We start from the raw sequence: 21,061 nt of genomic DNA, 5'->3' as shown, positions 1-21,061 counted from the left end.
TTCAAGGAGGCAAGGATTACTTACTTATTTTAATGTTTATTTTTATTTTTGAGAGATAGAGACAGAGCACAAACGGGGGATGGGCAGAGAGAGAGGGAGACACAGAAACCGAAGCAGGCTCCAGGCTCTGAGCTGTCAGCACACAGCCTGACGTGGGGCTCGAACTCACGAACCACAAGATCATGACCTGAGCTGAAGTCTGATGCTTAACCGACTGAGCCACGCAGGTGTCCTTGTTTTTGTTTTTGATACACTGATGTTTCTTTTTTTTCTATGTTTATTTATTTATTTATTTATGAGAGAGAGAGAGAGAGAGAGAGAGAGAGAGCGAGCATGCATGAGTGGGAGAGGGGCAGACAGAGAGGGAAACAGAGAATCCCAAGCAAGATCCGTGCTATCAGAGCAGAGCCTGACATGGGGCTGAACCCATGAACCACAAGATTGTGACCTGAGCCGAAACCAAGAGTTGGACACCTAACAACTGAGCCATCCAGATCTTAAGGACCCAGAATTGTACCTGGCATATACTAAGTACTTAATAAATAGTTGTTGAATAAAGTCTTTAGAGAGAGGATAGAGATGCAATCATGTCCTATTTTCCTGGAAATGAAATCTATACATTTTGGACAATGGGTAAAAGCAGGGAAGATGGGTGACAATTTTCTAGACAAAGTGTAGTGTGTAGTTTACCAGTTCTTTCAGGTCTTAGAAGAAGCACAATGGTGAGGAATGGAAGGATGTCCATCGCTAGCTAGGAGGCTGTCAGCACCAGGCTGCTGGACAGCACTAAAGTAGTTCCTGGACTCTTCCTCCCCATCTCAGATAAATCAAGATCAACAAGGGAGGTACCTAGCTGGCTCAGTCAGTGGAGTGTGTGACTCTTGACCTTGAACATGAGTTCGAGTCCCATGTTGGGCGAGGAGCCTACTTAAAAAAATAAAATATTAAAAAAAAAAAGATCAACAGGACTCTATGAATTGTATAGTTAAAATAAATAAAAATGGAGGGACATCTGGGTGGCTCAGTTGGTTGAGCATTGGACTCTTGATTTTGGCTCAGGTCTTGATCCCCAGGTTGTGGGATTGAGCCCCACATTGGGCTCTGCATTGAGAGTGGAGCCTGCTTAAGATTCTCTCTCCTCTCTCTCTCTCTCTCTCTTCCTCTGCACCTCTCCCACACTTGCATGGGCTCTCTCTCTCAAAAAATAATAAATAAAAAATAAATAAAATATTAAAAAATAAGGTTTTAAAAATAAAAAAGGAAAACAAATCTGAGAAGACTTACTATCCAGGAAATTTGTATATAGGGCATATGTTATTGGATCAATTGCTGGGTTTAAGAAAATACATGAAATGTTTTGAAAATTCTGAAAGTCTTATAGCTCATCTGTAAGATATAAAAGTTGACATATTTGGACACTACTATGTGCTAGATCTTGTGCCTAGAAGTTTTTCATATATCATGTAACCCTTATAATAACTCTAGGAGGTGATTACTGTCTTCATTTTACATATGATGATATTGAGGGCAGACAGTAAGTGATTTGGCCAAGGTTATATACCTGTGAACAGTTGAGCCAGTCTGGGAGCCAGGATGTTCAATTGGGATTCTGTGGATTTTCTTCTGCACTCTGCTGCTTCCCCTCTAAGCTGTTTTCTTTTAAGTTTTTATTTATTTGTTTGAGAGAGAGAGAGACAGATGGTGTGAGCATGGAAGGGGCAGAGAGAAAGGGATAGAAAATCCCAGGCAGGGCCCGAGCCGCCAGCATAGAGCCCAATGAGGGGCTTGAACGCACAAATCGTGAGATCATGACCTGAGCAGAGACCAAGAGTCTGATGCTTAACTGACTGAGCCACCCAGATGCCCCTCCCCTCTAAGCTTAAGTCAGGACTAGACTTTAGAAACCACTTTACACTCTCATTTTACAATGGAGACACTGATACTAGGGGATATAAAGTTACTTAGTAGTGGAGTCATGTCTAGAATTTAGGTGGCTTTTTTCTTAAAGATTTGATTAAAAATTTTTTTAAATGTTTATTTTTGAGAGAGAAAGAGCATGAGCGGGGAAGGGGCAGAGAGAGAGAGGGAGACACAGAATCCGAAGCAGGCTCCATGCTCCAAGCTGTCAGCACAGAGCCTGACGCGGAGCTCAAACTCACAAACCTTGAGATCATGACCTGAGCCGAAGTCGGATGCTTAATTGACTGAGCCACCTAGGCACCCCTAAAGATTTTATTTTTAAGTAATCTCTACACCCAACGTGGGGCTTGAACCCACCACTCTGAGATCAAGAGTCACATGCTCTACTGACTGAGCCAGTCAGGCACCCTTTAGAATTTAGTTTTCTTGAGCAATTTATTAAACAGTAAGTAATTATGGAATGTCACACTGGTGTTTTAAGTAGTTTCGTAGCTACAGAAGCTGAATAGTTTTACAACTATATTTTAAAGAACAAGAACTACCAAGTGAGTATTCTAGGGACTGCTTTGGATTCCGGACACTTTCCGAATTAAAGAGTTCTCACCCTCTTGGGTTCCTTTATTTGCTAATGGTATTCTAAAATTATTGGGAAATGCGACTGTGAGCAGTATTTCACATCCTCGTTGCTAAATTTTACTGGCAAGCTTTCCTACGTGTAGATTAACTATTGCGTTGTTTTGCTCCACATCTGCTAAGTAGTTATTTCCTTTTTTTCTGCCCTTTATCCTTGCCTTGTGTAGCTTACTGGTGTTTTATGCCGTGTAATGCCTACTCCCTTATTTGGGTAAGATTAGAAACAAGATGTTTCAGTCTGGGGCAAATGTCCTGTCCCTTCCTGTTTTGCTTTTCTGCTCCTCTCCTTCCTTCAGGTGCCCTCTTCTCTGAGCCCCTTCTTGAGCACCCATTTGGGACCAGGTGTCCTGTTTTCCCTAGCACACTGGAATTGCTTTGAACACTCCATACAGATTATTGGGTACCTGGCACATGGCAGATCTGGAGTTCCTCTCATGAGCACACACATTCCTTGGCCTGTAAGAACTTAATAGTTGAGATTGGAGAGCCAGACAATTTGATAGAAACATGATTGAATACCTTTTTTTTTTAAAGCTAATATGTGAGTGTTATGTAGCAGGCATTGTGTTAATAAGCACTTCACATTTATTATATCATGTCATTCTCTCAATAACCTTATGATTCCCATTTTACAGAGAAGGAAGGGGAATTTAGAGAACTTCTGTGTTCTGTGTGAGGTCAGTTATGTTTCAGAATTGCTACCCAAATCCAGGTCCAGAGCCCAAGCTCTTAACCACTGTGTTCTTGTACTGACTACTGCCTCTGCACAGGTCAGAGGACTTTTCCCTGTGTGTCCCCTGTGCCCTCACTCACCGTGTGCCACGGTTGGAATTTGAAAACTAGTAACAACTTACGAGTCAGACAGCCTCTCTAAATGATTCAGCATCTTCCCTCAGAGGCTTCAAAGGAATTCAAGATCTGAACAAATGTAAAACAGTGTCCAAGTTATTATCACAGTATTGCTTGTAATAGGAAAAGATTAGAAATAACCTAAGTGTTGGGGCGCCTGGGTGGCTTAGTCGGTTGAGCGTCCGACTTCGGCTCAGGTCATGATCTCACAGTTTGTGGGTTCAAGCCCCGTATCAGGCTCTGTGCTGACAGCTAAGAGCCTGGAGCCTGCTTCAGATTCTGTGTCTCCTTCTCTCTCTGCCCCTTCCCCACTCATGTTTTGTCTCACTCTGTTTCTCAAAAATAAATATATGTAAAAAAAATAAAATAATAAAAAAGAAATAACCTAAGTGTTGATCAAAAAGAGATTGATTAAATGAATTAGAATATATTTATATAATGAAGTGATGCAGCTGTGCTAAAGAATGAGGAAATAACATATAGATGTGGGACAATATAAAAGGTAGGGCATTATGTGGAATAAACATAACTTAGAAGAGATGTTACTTTGCATAGAATCAATAGTACGCTGTCATTTGTGGTGGGAGAAGCAGAGAGTATATGTATGTATGTATGTATGTATGCATGCATGCTTGTATGCAAGCCCTGTGTCCAATGTGGGGCTTGAACTCACAACCCAGGGATCAAGAATTGCATGCTTTACTGACTGAGCCACCAGGCAGGCACCCCTCTATTTTTGTTTGTACATGCATAAAATATCTGTGGAAGGATAGACAGAGATTGGTAATATAGGTTACTTCTGTAGAGTGGTTAAGGGATTCCAGGTAGGGAGATTGTCTGCTATATACCTTTTGTGTGTCTTGAATTTGGATTTCAAATAATAAGCACCTTCCTAGAAATGAAAACAAATACAGAAAGGCTTTCAAGGCTGTGTATGTTTCACGAATGTGTGGGATAAGCCTGCCTTCGTCCTTGCTCCATCCCAGTGCCTGGCATAGTATGTACTTGCGTATTTGTGCAATCAATGAACCGCGTTGAGAAAAATATCTCAAATTCCTGTATAGGAAGGGTACAGCATCTCTTTTGTGGTATGCCTGCTAAAAATACATATCCTGGATCTAACCATGAAGAAACATCAGACAAACTCAAATTGAGGAACAGCCTGAAAAATAAATGGCCTGTGCATTTCAAAAATGTCAAGGTCATGGATGGCTAAGAAAGACTAGGGGACTGTTCCAGATCAGAGGGGATGGGGGGATATGACAACTGAACGCACTGTGTACAATGCCAGATTGGATCCAGGGCCAGAAAGAAAGTTGTTTCTTTCACCATAAAAGACATTAACTAGACAGACAATTAGCAAAATATGAATAAGGTCTGTAAATTAGGCAATAGCACTGTTACATTGTATCTTCCTGATTTTGATAGTAGTACCATGAGAAAAAGTCCCATTTTTAGGAAATAGGCACTTATGATTTTAGTAGTAAAGTGGCATTGTCTGCAACTGACTCTCAAGTAGTTCAGGTAAAAAGCAAAAGAGGGAGGAGAGAGAAAGAAAGAATGGTAAAGTAAATGGGGTAAAATGTTACCATTTGGTGAGTCTGAGTGAAGAAATACAGGTATTCTTTCTACCATTTTGTAGCTATTCTGTCAAACTATTAAAAAAAAAATATTTCCTGTATGGAACATTTTGTGATTTTATAATACTGAGCCTTTTATATCCTCTTATACAATTTTATGGTTTTCTTCATGTAGATCTTTATATCTTTGGTAACATTTAGTCCTAGATTTCTTTATGTATTTGTTCCTTTAAAAAAATAACAGGTGGGGTGCCTAGGTGGCTCCGTTGGTTAGATGTCTGATTCTTGGTTTCGGCTCAGGTCATGATCTCACAGTTTGTAGGACTGAGCCCCACAGTGGGCTTTGTGCTGACAGCATGGAGCCTGCTTGGGATTCTCTCTCCCTCTCTCTCTGTCCCTCCCGTGCTTACACACTCCCTCAAAATAAATAAATAAACTTAAAAAAAAAATAACAGCTTTGTTGACTTATAAGCCACATATTGTATAGCTTGCCCTGAATGTCTTTTTATACATGCTTAAATGGCACTGTTATATAAGGAAAGTATGCTTTTTTTTAAAACAATAATAAACTTTTTTAGGGTATAATGTACATATATTACATTTTTTTTAAATGTTTATTTAGTTTTGAGAGACAGAGAGAGAGAGAGGGAGGGAGGGAGCAGGGGAGGGGCAGAGAGAGAGGGAGGCACAGAATCTGAAGCAGGCCCCAGGCTCTGCTCTCGGTAGTACTGAACCACCCAGCCTAATTTGCACATATTTTAATTGAATAGGTTGACGACTTTTTTTTTTAAGTTTATTTATTTACTTTGAGAGAGAGAACCCTCAAGGAGGGGCAGAGAGGGGGTTGGGGACAGAAGATCCGAGCAGAGAGCTGGATGCTGGGCTAGATCTCACAAACTGTGAGATCATGACCTGAACTGAAGTCAGACACTTAACCAACTGAGCCATCCAGGCTCCCCTGTTGACACATGTATTCCCTCTGTAACTACCCACCAGTCTAGATAGATACAAGATAAAGAATATTTCCATTTATGAGAAAGTTCCCCAAACCCCTTTGTTTGTACATGCACCTGTTGGTAGATGTAGGTGTTGTTTCTAGTACCCTCTGATGGAGAGAAGAGTAGGCTGTATGGGGGGGTGACTATGTGTGGTGGGTGTGGTTTCTGTGGGGGTAAGGCTGACAGTGCTGAGATGAAGCAGGAACAGTCTCCTCAGAAGATCAGAAGAGGCTGCCAGGCGGTTGGGATGTGGCAGTTCCTGTATTCCGGAGTAAGGCCCAGACATTGGATGTTCCCATCTTTTCTTTCTTTCTTCTTTGGGTCTTATTCTGGTTCAGAGGTTGGAGGGTGTACAATCTAAGAATGTGCTTCTTGGCTTATTTCCATTGATAATGGGGAAAATTCTGACTGAATCTGGTCTTCCTTACCTTTGGTTTAATGGTGTTCTGAGCAGTTTTAACCTTTTCTGTTTACGTATGCTACTTTCATGGGGTGGTGGGAGGATGTATATCAGGCACAGTTGCCCTATTAAACAGCAAATCTCACGTGATTCTTAATATGTCAGTGTTTTATCATTATGAAAAAGAAAGATTGATTTCCTTTTTTTTTTTTAATTAAAAGAAAATTTTTAAATGTGTATTTTTGAGAGAGAGAGAGAGAGAGAGACACTGAGTGTGAGGGGAGGGGCAGAGAGAGAAGGAGTCACAGAACCCGAAGCAGGCTCCAAGCTCCGAGCTGTCAGCACAGAGCTCTCAGCACAGAGCCCGACGTGGGGCTTGAACTCAGACTGTGAGATCGTGACCTGAGCTGAAGTTGGACACTTAAGTGACTGAGCAACCCAGGCACCCCAAGAAGATTGATTTCCTTAAAACGCCTATTTTGGAAAACAATAGGGTTTCAAGATGCAGAGTTAGTGCATGTTGATGTTTAGTAAGGCTTGTGATTTGTTCATTAATTGCTCCTGTATTGACCAAATGCGAAACAGTCTACATTTGTGTTCACCAAATTGTGAACTCAGAAAACTCAGAAAACTCAGCCCTCCTCGCCTGCCATTTTTCCCTTGTTTTGTGACTTTTATGATTCTGCTATACATTTCAAGTAGGGGGTATAGGAGGTCAGTGTTTAAGCAAGTGTGCAGGGGAGAGCTGAGCTGGGGCCGTGCAGCATTCAGGAGTGCATGTGAACCCATCACTTATCTGTGTTTACCACCCAGGAACTTCATTCTCCTTATCAGCAGAGCTAAGAGAGCTACCGTTAGCTTTTTTCCCCTCTCTATTCCACATTGTTGACCTTCGGTATTTATTCATTCATTTATTTATTTTTTAAGTTAACCCTACCCCTAACATGGGGCTCGAACTCATGACCCCAAGACCAAGAGTCGTGTACTCTGCTATTGAAGCCAGCCAGGCACCCCAGACCTTCAGTATTAAAAAAAAATTTTTTTTGATGTTTGTTTGTTTATTTATTTATTTATTTATTTATTTATATAATTTATTGTCAAATTGGTTTCCATACAACACCCAGTGCTCATCCCAACAGGTGCCCTCCTCAATGCCCATCACCCACTTTCCCCTCTCCCCCACCTCCCATCAACCCTCAGTTTGTTCTCAATATTTAAGAGTCTCTTACGGTTTGCCTCCTTCCCTCTCTGTAACTTTTTTTCCCCCTTCCCCTCCCCCATGGTCTTCTGTTAAGTTTCTCAGGATCCACATAAGAGTGAAAACATATGGTATCTGTCTTTCTCTGTGTGACTTATTTCACTTAGCATAACACTCTCCAGTTCCATCCACATTGTTACAAAAGGCCATATTTCATTCTTTCTCATTGCCACGTAGTATTCCATTGTGTATATAAACCACAATTTCTTTATCCATTTGTCAGTTGATGGACATTTAGGCTCTTTCTATAATTTGGCTATTGTTGAAAGCACTGCTATAAACTTTGGGGTACAAGTGCCCCTATGCGTCAGCACTCCTGTATCCCTAGCAGTGCTATTTCTGGGTCATAGGGAAGATCTATTTTTAATTTTTGGAGGAACCTCCACACTGTTTTCCAGAGTGGCTGCACCAGTTTGCATTCTCACCAACAGTGCAAGAGGGTTCCCGTTTCTCTACATCCTCTCCAGCATCTATAGTCTCCTGATTTGTTCATTTTAGCCACTCTGACCGGCGTGAGGTAGTATCTCAGTGTGGTTTGATTTGTATTTCCCTGATGAGGGTTTATTTATTTTTGAGAGATAGAGAGATAGAGAGAGAGAGAGAGTAGGGGAGGAGCAGAGAGAGGGAGACAGAATCCGAAGCAGGCTCCAGGCTCTGAGCTGTCAGCACGGAGCCCGACGTGGGGCCTGAACCCACAGACTGTGAGATCATGACCTGAGCTGAAGTCGGACACTTAACCAACTGAGCCACCCAGGCGCCCCCAGACCTTCAGTATTTTAAATGAGGGTTACACCTATTTAATGAGTGTGTAGAACATAGCAAGCATGCAATACATTGTATTATCATTATAAATAATTTCTCCATTTTTACCTTTTTGTCCAGGTGTGTTATCTTTTACAAAGCTCTTTTTTTCTCTCTCTCTGTGGTTGAAACTGCAATTTACTAAAATGCATTTATCTATTTAAAGACGTGGTTCCTTTTCTCTCTCTTTCCAGGCACGTTGCAGAGAGGTCTTTCTGTCCTTCATGAACACGCGCGTGGTGGACAGATGACTGTCCCCCACCCTGTGCTGTTCTAGGTGCCCTGGACGTGGAGCTGTCCAGTAGGGGGAAGGATGGATTCCAAAGATGACAGCTCACACGTGTGGTCTACATCTGCAGAACATGAAGAGAATGCTGCACAGGTGAAGAGTGGCCTTTCCAGCTTGGTACTGATAACAGTTTTTCAGCTGGGTACAGTTTGCGGACAGCTACAGAAATTGCAGCTTCTCTGTAGGGATGAGTAGCTGGGAGGGAGCAGCACACAGGACTTGCACAGGAGGAATAAGGAGGGTTTTATCACTTTGAATGCTCCATCAGTGTGAGTCACTATGATTTAGAGGAGCTCTGTGACCCCCCCCACAGGCTTCTCTGCCATTTCTGCAACTTATCGTCATACTTTGTTTCACTGTTGTATTTTATGTTATTGGCACTGAAAGCCTCCAACTGTAGTGTGTTTCTTTTATGTTATCTCCTATAGGGTTTTGATTCTTCACGTGTAATGAAGCACAAAGTATGTCTGTAGAGTGGCTTTTTCTTTTCTTTCAAATTCAGAATGTAAAGGTCTAATTGAAAGTGGTCCCATTGAGTCAACCTCTTTCGAGGTTAGTCACTTACTAAAATGTGGCCATAATGGATGATCACTGCCTTTTGGACTGTGATCATAGCCAGCTGCATGTTCTTTTGAATATTCTTAGCAAAGGCAAATGTCTGCTTTTTTGGTGTGGATTTGAATTTTGGGAACAGTCAGCAGTCATATGGAACCACACGTGGCCAAAGTATAAAACTTGATTTTTAAGCATTGTAATAAATATGCAATTTTAATTCAGTGTTTTGTTAAATTACATAACCTTAGTATTATAATCAAAATCAGGCAGTTAACATTGAGATCCTTAAATATACACATTTCATTTAGCTTAAGTAGTATGACAAATGTTACAATAAATAAAGTTGATCTTCAATACTTAAAAACAAACAAACAAACAAAAAAACGTTCTAGTGATGCTTCTAGCGGAATAGCTGAGAAAACTGTGCTGCTTCTCATAGAAAACATTTTGAAGACAACTTTCATGTAGCTATGTATTTTGGTGTATTTTGTTTATAAACAAAAACGTAGTCCATTCAGAAACAGGGTCCCCATTTGTAGGTAACCAGATAGTAGAGCTCAACACCCCTCATTGAAGTCCCCCTTCTCAGTTGATTCTTTTCCTAGCCAAGAACTCTGATTTAGCAAAGTGCTGAGTGATGGAGACCAAGTTTTGATGTTAATGAACAAATCTAAAGTCACAAAATTATCATGTAGCACTTAAAACTGCAAATATGTTATAAGCTTAATTCTTCCAATAGACAAATTATATCTTCATAGACAATCAAATTTGTGTAGAAACTGGACTAATCACTGAGTATAGAAGTGGAGGTTTGTTTTATTTCTCTGATGGTTTGATTCTGTTTGGTCCCCAGGTTTCTTTCTGGGGATTAGATTTGCTTATTTCATCTTTGGAATCTACTATTCTCCACTGGAGAACACTGGAAGAAAACAAGTTAGGTCTGAAGCCAAGATGATATAAGAGTAAAGATCCCAACCTAACTTCAGTATCAGCACATAAATTATTTCTCTCCCAAAATGTGTACTTGGCCATCTGCTTCCATACCTTCAATATCAGGCATCAGGCTATGTGCCAAGCTCCAGCCTTCAAGAATTCAAACCTCCAAAGCTGACTACTCAGAAAGCATTTTATAGAATTCAGTTTCTGCTTTAGTTCTTGGTAGATAGAAAATTACTTACCTTGGTGATAACTGCAGTAGTTTTCCAAAACCCCTTGAAAGTGCTTGATTAGAATTTCCTTACTGGCAAGGAAGAGTTCAGTTACACTCACTGATGTAGCAAACGGTCACTGACATGTGTCCATATAGACTTGGATTGTGAAAAAACATGTAGGAAAGAAAGTGACCTTGTGTTAATGTGTCTCCCGAAAGGCACTGTTAGTTATAAAGCATGATATTTATGATGTGTTGAGAGCCATTGGCTTTTGAGTTGACATTTTTTTATATTACAGAATAATTTGTATTTTGTATTTTGGTCATATCGACAACCAGGAATCTTCAGTCACATTTCCAGGTTTAGCTAACTGCCCCCTCAGGACTCCCCAAAAGAGATGTCTGCATTGGACATTCGAGGCAAAGAGAGATTTATATCAGTTGCTTAATATAAAGCAGTAAATGATCTGACAACAAGGTCATTGGATCCTGTCTCCAAGTCACTAATAGTGTAGATGAAGGTGTATCAATTCTTCTTTCATTGGGGATGTTTTAGAAATACAACCGTGTACTGTGCTTGGTCAGCCATACAGCTTTGTGAGATTGGTTTTGTTCTACAAGGACACTTTCTACCTACTTGCTGCTTTTTGCCCCAGGTGCACTTTGTTCCTGACGCTGGAACTGTGGCTCAGATTGTCTACACTGATGACCAGGTTCGTCCACCCCAGCAGGTGGTATACACGGCAGATGGTGCCTCCTACGCTTCAGTGGACGGTCCTGAGCATACGCTGGTGTACATCCATCCTGTGGAAGCTGCACAGGCATGTGAAGGATTATTGTTTGTAGTTCGTTTGTTAATTGGTTAATTCACCAGTGACTTCTGTGTTCATTCTCTGCCAGTCACTGTGCTAGGTGTGGTGATGTATGATATGCTTCAGATAAGATTTGTGCTCTTCAGGAGCTTATAACTATCTTGGCAGAGGAAGATGTGCTTTGTTTATTTAAATTAAATGTGATGAGTTAGAGCACTGCCTTCCCATGAGTTCTTGTCCCAGTCACTATTGACTCTCAACTTGTTACTTTTCTTTGTATCAAGAACCAGGTCAAAAATGGCATTTAGTTTCGTATAGCTTAATCAAAGACAGATCAGTGAAAACCATACAGACTATTTCAGTTAAATATGTAAGCAAAAAGTCCTACTAGCTTATTAACTACTATTTATTAATTTACTGATTTGTAGAACTGCGATGGAAGCAAAGGTAAATGCTGCAAATTAGAATTACTTTTATTTCATTTTTTTCTCAGTGACTTGGGGTGTTAGTTTCCAAATGCATGACACATATATATACACGGGTGGGCACCTGGCTGGCTCAGCTGGAAAAGCATGTGACTCTTGATCTTGGGATTGTGAGTTAGAGCCCCATAATGGGTATAGAGATTACTTGAAAATAGAATCTTAAAAAAAAAACAACAAAAAAACCCCCAAACCCCCACAAATATTTAATTGTTAGTTTGTATGTTACCACTTTAGAATGCACAGAGCACTTCTAAATGTATTTACAAAAAAGTTCCATACTTTTATAGTAGAATCCTGGTAATAAAAATTTACCCTCATCCAATATTTAATCAAGAGACTCTAGTCACTCTCAAGAAGAAACAGGGCCCACCTAATTAATACCTTTCAAATTTATATGAAGGTGAAATCACCTAATAGTCAGATGGTACTTTCAGAATGCTTCTGCTGCATTTTAGTCACATAACTATGTTAAAATAAGGTCATATAGTTTATGTAAAGAGCCCAACTTTAGTTTATTACTATGTTACTAAATGTCTGATTATGAAGAGAAGTACAAATGTCTGACTTACTAGAAAAATTAGATGTTTGACTTATGATAATTTTTTTCAGTTTATTTAAATTTAGTAATCTCTACACCCAAGGTGGGGCTTGAACTCACAACCCTGAGATCAAGAGTCACCTGTTTTTCTGACTGAGCCAGGCTGGTGCCCCCCTGACTTAACGATAAGTTTTAAATATCAAGTCTAAGAAATCTTACAACTGGCTGAAATTCTCCTATGTGTACCTCTGGAATCAAAACTCAACTACAGTTCTTATTCCCCTAGGTTTGCTAAAGGCTTGAACAAATTAGAGGAAAGAAAACTTTTCTGGATTGGTGATTTTTTGTGGTGCCCTGGCTAAAATAACTTTGAAGATTTTCCTTCTCTAGTTAGCTTTGTTGTATCATGACCCAAATTATTATGTGTTTATAATGAGAACTTTTCAAAATTATGATTTTACTGGCTTTATCCAGGGATGAATCTGTGGAACATTAAATTCAACTTATTTTCCTTCTCGTTCTTTTTTGCTAATGAGCATGCATTGTGTTTGAAAGATATCCTTGTGTATATACTAGTTTTCTGTGTGTCTGTGTCTCTATCCATTTTCGCTTAATCACGAGTCTCCTCCTGTGATGTATAGTGTCATGTGTGAACGTATGCACTCTTGTTCATGCCATGTCTTTTACGTTTCTGTGACATACCCTTTTAATTAGTGCTGACATTCAACCTCAAGAGAGATTTTGCTTAAGAGTAAAATTGTCCAGTATGTTAGCTAGTTGAGATGGTTAACTTATACAATCTCTTTGGAGCCCTCTGAATGAAAGGCTTTAGCTAAAAGTACGATTACTATCTTTATCTTCTTTATTAATGAAGGATTATTACTAGCTACATGGGAACAAAGCCTGTCAAGAATTTTTCCTGTGCAGGCAAGCTGTCTAAAGATTTATTGATATGTTTTTTGTTTTGTTTTGTTTTTTGCCTAGACTCTGTTTACAGACCCAGGGCAGGTAGCTTATGTCCAGCAGGATGCTACAGCTCAGCAGGTAATGAGTTGTTTTTTTTTTGCCTTTTTATTGTTTACCGTTCCCTGGAATGTGCCCCCCTCCCCCACCCTATGCTGTGCATTCTCTGGTTGTCTATTTCTTATGTGTTACAAATGGTCTCTACTTCCTTTGATGAAAACAAAGCAAAACATAGCCCGAACACATTCCAATCAGTACATATTGAAATAGTCTGGTAATAAGAAAATGATTCATCAGGAAAATGTGAAAATTAAGTCTATCAATAAGATATTGATTCAAGTTCCAAAGAATAATCCTGAGTTAAAAAATGTCTCTTTTTGGAAATTTGGAAACATTTTGGTACTTTTCCTATTTTTAAATATTAGGGAAAACATTTCTATATGTAAATTTGATAGCACCCTTTCTTATCCTAGCTTCTGAAAAATTGAGATCCTTCTTGGTTTTCTTTTAAAATGTTTTTTTCCCCTTTTATCCATATTTCTAGTATGTTCTATTTTACTTTGAGGGATTTCTTCCTTATTTTCCTCCAGATTGTGAAACTGGTAAAGAAGGTATAGAAGCTAGATACCCCTCAGTCTTACTGTAAAGGAGCGATGGATCCAAATGGTTTTATTTCCATGTTGGCTAGCGTGACTGTTACTTAGCGGTACTACTGAGTGTCATGAGTGATTATGAAGTAAATTCCCATTAGTAAGCACTTTGTGCATTTAAATTCTTTTAGTAGATGATTCAGATACTTCCATTTGAAATATGAACAGTAGTTTTGTTAATGTTATTTATGAAATCTAGAGAGAATTCTTAGGAGTCTTTGTCATTTAAGTTATAGTTGAATTTATTCCTGATTGATAATAATCTGCAATTTTGTGGTGTCTGTGAACTTGAATGAGAATTTGTCTTAATCTGTTGAGGCTGCTGAAATACAATATGATACACTGGGTGGCTTATAAACAACACAAATTTATTTCTCACAGTTTTGGAGGCTAAGAAGTCTCCAGGTGTCTGGGGATGCCCGTTCACGAGGGCTCTACCTTCAATACCTAATCACCTCTCAGAGGCCCCACCTCCTAATATCATTACGTTAAGGATTAGCTTTCTTTATTTTTATTCCCTGTGTAGCTAATATACAGTGTTATATTAGTTTCAGGTGTGGGATTAGCTTTCACCATACAAATTTTGGGGAGACACAGTCCATAGCAGAGTTATTTTATTTTAATAGTTTTAAAATAATTAGGTATATTCTTGACAAATCATATCCTTTTCTGTATTTATTGATTCCATCAAGCAAACAAAGGCTAGATTTAATTAGTTTTGACAACTTGGCAGAAAAAAAATTTTTTGTCTTTCCTAGGTGATTAGTTCATTTACTCAATTTTGGGGTAATGATTTTTTTTTCATAAAATATTGAAGCAATACAAAAAACAAAAACAAAAAAAAAGAAGTACATAAAAAAAAAAACCAAATTCTGTCCAGAAACATCCTCATTAACTTAATATTTGGTGACTATTATTCCAGACATCCTTCTAGACATACAAATAGATAAACAGGCATGGGGGGGGGGGGGGACAAATGGCATTGTGCCCTAATGCTGTTACGAATCTAAATGCTTTAAACTTAAATTGACTTGAGCAGAAGAAACAAAACTGAGGTGAAAGTAAAGGAGGTTGGAGTCATCATGTTCTCCTGGACTGCACTTGAGCTCTAGTCCTGTGTTGTCCTTGGCTCCTGCTGTGATAAGAGCATCACTGACGCTGACACTTCCTCCCAGTGTCCTCACCACTGTTCTGTGTCAGGTGCATTATTATTGTGACTCATATATTTATGTCCTGCTCACTAACCACAGTTATTTAGAGTTTAGCTGCATTCTCTACTGGCATTTCAATCTGTAGAAATCTTGAGTCTAATTTTGATTATTTTCCTCATTCCTTCTCTGTCTTCATGCCTATCTGATACTTTATCCTTGAAGTTTTCCTTGGAAGTCTAATGACTTCGCCAGCATATGAATCAGAATTTCCCTATACAGTGTATGTCCTTGAGATGTATAGGTTAAGACTATTTCAGGAGCGTTTTCATTTATCAGACTTTTGAAAATCTTTTCAGTTTCATTTGATATGTTTACTTTTCAGGAACATCAGTCACAAGTATATTGACTCTTCTTCTAGTTCTGTACCTAATCTATTCTCTATAATCATTTTTATATCTGTTCTCTTCCATGTTATTGTGTAGTTTCCTTTGTGTCCACCGTGTGTGTGTTTTTCACTTTTTAATGAACTTACAACATACATCTAGAAAAGCACAAAAGATTGTAAGCATATAGCACACTGATATATTGTGAAGTAAGCATGCAGTATAACCAACACACAGATATATAGAACATTCCCAGCTCCTGAAAGCCAACCTCATGCTTCCTCCTAATCACTTCTTGTTCCTTCCTCCTCAAAGTAACTACTCTCCTGCTTGCTAACATCGGAGATTAATATTCCATGGTTTTGAACTGTATATAAATGGAACTATTTAGTCTCATTTCCTTTCTTTGTGGCTTCTCTGGTTCAGCATAAGCCCCCAGAGATCCGTTTGTGTTGTTGTGTTGTTGTTGTGTTGAAGCTGTGGGGTTTTGTTTCCTTCTTGTTTTATTGCCATCTAGTATTCGGTTTTATGAATATACCACAATATATATTCCAGAGTGTGATCCTTTCTCCACTTTGTTCTTCAAGAGTTTCTTGGCCCCTTTTCCACATGCATGTTGGAATCAAACTGGAAGTGTCCACAAAAGTCCTGCAGGATTTATTTCGCTTGGAATTTCATTGTATCTATGAATCAGTTTGTGAAGAATTGACATCTTTATAGTTTTGAATCCTCCAATCTGTGGACATGATATATCCCTAAGTTTAAAATAAAAGTTAAAAAACTATCTTCTGAGTAGTGAATCTTACACATCCTTCAGTGGACTTATTCCTGGATATTTGGTGTGTTTGATGATATTATAAGTGGTATAATTTTTAAAGTTTTCATTTTTTTAAATGTTTGTTTATTTTTGAGAGAGGGAGAGACAGAGACAGAGTATGAGCAGGGGGAGGGGCAGAGAAAGAGGGAGACACAGAATCCAAAGCAGGCTCTAGGCTCTGACCTGTCAGCACAGAGCCTGATGTTGGGCTCAAACTCACGGACCAAGAGATCATGACCTGAGCCAAAGTCGGGCACTTAACCGAAGGAACCACCCAAGCGCCTCTACAGTTTTCATTTTCTAACTTTTATTTTGGATTTTCTTAACAAACAGTCATGTTGTCTGTGAATACTGACACTTTTCTTTCTTTCTGATACTTTCTAAACCTTATGTCTTTTAATTTTATTTCTTTTTTGTTCCCCTTTTCATCTATTGGCTGGGATCTCTAATACATTGTTGAACAGAAGTGGTGCTAGTAGGTTTCTTTTTTTTCCTTCCTGGTCTCAAAGGAAAAATTTTCACTATTAAAAATGATGTTTAATGTAGGATTTTTAAAATATATATATTTAAATGTCTATTTATTTATTTTGAGAGAGAGCACATAATAGGCTTAGAGAGAGGGAGAGAGAATCCCAAGCAGGCTCCATGCCTGGCGTGGCAGGGATCTCAGGAACCATGAGGTCATGACCTGAGCCAAAATCAGTAGTTACATGCTTAGCAGACTGAGCCACCCAGGCGCCCCTATGGATGTTGACTTTTCTCAAATGCTTTTTCTGAATCTGTTGAGATTTTTCTCCTCTTTTCTGTTAATATGGTGAATTATATTAATTGATGTTTACAAATTAAGTCAGACTTGCACTCTGGAATAAACTCTACTTGATCCTTTTCATATATGTCTGAATTTGGTTTGCTAATATTTTTTTGGATTTTGCATATTTATTCAGTAGTCGATGGTGTTTTCAACTAGAGTATTTGATTTTTTTCTTTTAAAATGACTTTCAAATATCAAATCATTATGTTGTATACCTGAAACTAATATAATGTTATATGTCAATTACAGCTCATTTTTTTAAAAAAGAAGCAAAAACAGAAGTAGCTTTCATGTTGATTTTCTTCTTTTAATAGCATCCTGAAAAGCTACATTGTCATTATTGACTGTATAGCATGTGTGTGTGTGTGTGTGTGTATATATATATATATATATATATATATATATATATATATGTATTTTAATGTTTGTTTAATGTTTTAATGTTTAATATTTGGAGAGAGAGAGAGAGAGAAAGCATAAGTGGGGGATAGGCAGAGAGAGAGAGGGGGACAGATGATCTGAAGCAGGCTCTGTGCTGACAGCAGTGAGCTGGATGTTGGGCTTGAACTCATGAACCATGAAATCATGGCCTGAGCCAAAGTCAGGTGTTCAACTGACTGAACCACCCAGGTGCCCCTGTATAGCATTTTATTATTTATATTCTCTGTTTATTGTTTTATATGTAAGTTATTTTCTTTTTTTGCTACTATATAGAACATTGCCATAGATATCATATCCACTTATTTCCTTAGAATAAATTCCCCAAAGAGAAATGATAGAGACTAGAGGTATTCATATTTAAAGTTATTTAAGAGCCAAGATTTTTTGTAAAAGTGAAAAAAAGATACAGATGTAAAAATCAAACAAGTTAAATAAAATCCCAGAATGCTAAATCTGAATTAGAATGTCTGTGTAAACTCATAATGTGTTTTCTCTTAAAACACATGTTTTCTAGTTTGGACCACTGAAAAGGTTTAGCCCGAGTCATCAATCCAGTAACAATGAGCCAGTGTGGTCTCTAATACAATTTTCCAATAAAAGGGAAATGGCAGATTCAAGCTCTGGGACAGGAAATATACAGGATGTGCCTCAAGTGTCTTGTCAGAATGCAAGGAAGGTAGTGAAAACTTCTGGGGTCCTGTGGAAAGAACTCACAATCCAGCTTGAAAATGTCAAAATGGGACATTTGACCTGTAAAAAAAGGAAAGCATCAACAATAGATTGAAATACATCAAATGTATTTCAAATCTGTAAGGTCATTAAATAGTAAAAGAAATAACTCATTGGTCACTCTTTGAGGATGTTGGGGACGACCACATTATTTGAAAAACTGGTAAATGTTGGAAAGGAATCCAGCCTTTCTCTCTGAATGCACTCAGGTAAATAATTACTTGAAGGAAATTTCTTTATAGGAGCATTCCAACTAATAAATAAAGAGAGGGTGATTGGCTTGGAATATCACCATTTTTCATTTCCTAATGAAATGGGGATCTAGGCAATGATCATCAACAATAGTCTGAAAGCATCAGGAAAAAGCTGATGAGGCACTTTATAATGGATGGCTCGACCTAACCCTCTGGACGTAGTTAATATCACTGAGAAGAGAGAACCATTCATTATAGGCCTCCTGGTGTTGTGTACCTCCTATTGCATTTTATAACATATGAAGTGTTCCTCCCCCAACACCGAACACCTGAATCTCATTACATCTCCAGATTCTACTTTCAGCTTAGAGGAAGCACAGTAGACAAAATGGAACAAGTAAAAGACACAAAAGGATGCAGTCAGTGTAGTTGGACTGTGGGAAGATCTTTGGACAAATGGCCTATTTTCTTCCACATGTAAATTGTGAAGGAAAAGAAGAGGAACAGGAATTTACACATTCAAGGAGTCTTCACAGACATATCCATCACATGTGATATGTGGACCTTGAGTCCTGATTTGAACAAACTAACTGTTCAAAAACAGCAGCATGAGGGGCACCTGAGTGGCTCAGTCAGTTTGGCGTCTGACTCTTTTTTTTTTTTTTTTTTTAATTTTTAAAATTTATTTTTGAGAGAGAGAGAGCATGAGCAGGAGAGAGACAGAGAGAGACACACACAGAATCCGAAGCTGGCTCCAGGCTCTGAGTTGTCAGCATAGAGCCCAATGCGGGGCTCAAACTCACAAGCCGCTAGATCATGACCTTAGCCAAAGTCGAATGCCTAACTAACTGAGCCACCTAGGCGCCCCACGGTGTCTTGTTATTGGCTCAGGTCATGATCTCATGGTTATGGGATCCAGCCCTGAGTTGGGCTCCATGCTGAGTGGAGCCTGCTTGGGATTCTCTTTCCCTCTCTCTGTCTCCCTCTCTCTGCCACTCTTTCTCTCTCTCTCTCAAAATAAATAAATGAATAACTTTTTAAAAATGCAGCAGTGTAAGACAATTGGGGAAATTCTAACACCAGCTACATATTTGATATTACTAAGGAATTGTGCATACAATACAGAAGTTCTTTTCTTTTTGAGATATCTACTAAGCCATTTATTTATAGATGAAAACGTATCATGTCAGAAGTTTGTTTCAAAATAATTTAGTGAAGGGGAAAGTGAGTGGCAGGATAACTGAAATAAGGTTGGCGTTCAATTGATAATTGTTGAAGCTGAGTGATGGGCGCATGAGGTTTATTATACTGTTCTCGCTAATTGATGTGTTGAAAATTGTTTTATTTATTTATTTTTTATTTATTATTTTCTTTCTTTCTTTCTTTCTTTCTTTCTTTCTTTCTTTCTTTCTTTCTTTCTTTCTTTCTTTCTTTCTTTCTTTCTTTCTTTCTTTCTTTCTTTCTTATGAAATTTATTGTCAAATTGGTTTCCATACAACACCCAGTGCTTATCCCAAAAGGTGCCCTCCTCAATACCCATCACCCACCCTCCCTCCCTCCCACCCCCCATCAACCCTCAGTTTGTTCTCAGTTTTTAAGAGTCTCTTATGTTTTGGCTCCCTCCCTCTCTAACCTTTTTTTTTTTTCCTTCGCCTCCCCCATGGTCTTCTGTTAAGTTTCTCAGGATCCACATAAGAGTGAAAACATAGGGTATCTGTCTTTCTCTGTGTGACTTATTTCACTTAGCATAACACTCTCCAGTTCCATCCACATTGTTACAAAAGGCCATATTTCATTCTTTCTCATTGCCATGTAGTATTCCATTGTGTATATAAACCACAATTTCTTTATCCATTTGTCAGTTGATGGACATTTAGGCTCTTTCTATAATTTGGCTATTGTTGAAAGCACTGCTATAAACATTGGGGTACAAGTGCCCCTATGCGTCAGCATTCCTGTATCCCTTGGGTAAATTCCTAGCAGTGCTACTGCTGGGTCATAGGGTAGATCTATTTTTAATTTTTGGAGGAACCTCCACACTGTTTTCCAGAGTGGCTGTACCAGTTTGCATTCCCACCAACAGTACAAGAGGGTTCCCGTTTTTCCACATCCTCTCCAGCCTTTATAGTCTCCTGATTTGTTCATTTTAGCCACTCTGACTGATGTGAGGTGGTATCTCAGTGTGGTTTTGATTTGTATTTCCCTGATGAGGAGCGACGTTGAGCATCTTTTCATGTGCCTGTTGGCCATCCGGATGTCTTCTTTAGAGAAGTGTCTATTCATGTTTTCTGCCCATTTCTTCACTGGGTTATTTGTTTTTCGGTGTGGAGTTTGGTGAGTTCTTTATAGATTTTGGATACTAGCCCTTTGTCCGATATGTCATTTGCAAATATCTTTTCCCATTCTGTTGGTTGCCTTTTAGTTTTGTTGATTGTTTCCTTTGCAGTGCAGAAGCTTTTTATCTTCATGAGGTCCCAATAGTTCATTTTTGCTTTTAATTCCATTGCCTTTGGGGATGTGTCAAGTAAGAAATTGCTATGGCTGAGGTCAGAGAGGTTTTTTCCTGCTTTCTCCTCTAGGGTTTTGATGGTTTCCTGTCTCACATTCAGGTCCTTTATCCATTTTGAGTTTATTTTTGTGAATGGTGTCAGAAA

General features: G+C 38.8%; 1 protein-coding gene across 4 annotated transcripts in view; it reads left to right on the top strand.

Annotated features, from left to right (window-relative positions):
- The window catches only part of PRDM10 (PR/SET domain 10), a 98,589-nt gene that overhangs the window by 26,517 nt on the left and 51,011 nt on the right, over positions 1-21,061 (top strand). For 3 of the 4 annotated variants that reach the window (XM_042957908.1, XM_042957906.1, XM_042957907.1), the window contains 3 exons: positions 8,634-8,845; positions 11,090-11,254; positions 13,253-13,312. In XM_042957908.1, coding sequence (XP_042813842.1) covers positions 8,753-8,845; positions 11,090-11,254; positions 13,253-13,312 — 318 coding nt within the window. In that variant the 5' untranslated portion in view covers positions 8,634-8,752. The remainder of the gene's footprint in view (positions 1-8,633; positions 8,846-11,089; positions 11,255-13,252; positions 13,313-21,061) is intronic. The other variant, XM_007082685.3, reaches the window with a different exon arrangement.

This window comes from Panthera tigris, chromosome D1, assembly GCF_018350195.1.
Source record: "Panthera tigris isolate Pti1 chromosome D1, P.tigris_Pti1_mat1.1, whole genome shotgun sequence".
Taxonomy (NCBI): domain Eukaryota; kingdom Metazoa; phylum Chordata; class Mammalia; order Carnivora; family Felidae; genus Panthera; species Panthera tigris.
This window is presented reverse-complemented; position numbering and strand designations above follow the sequence as displayed.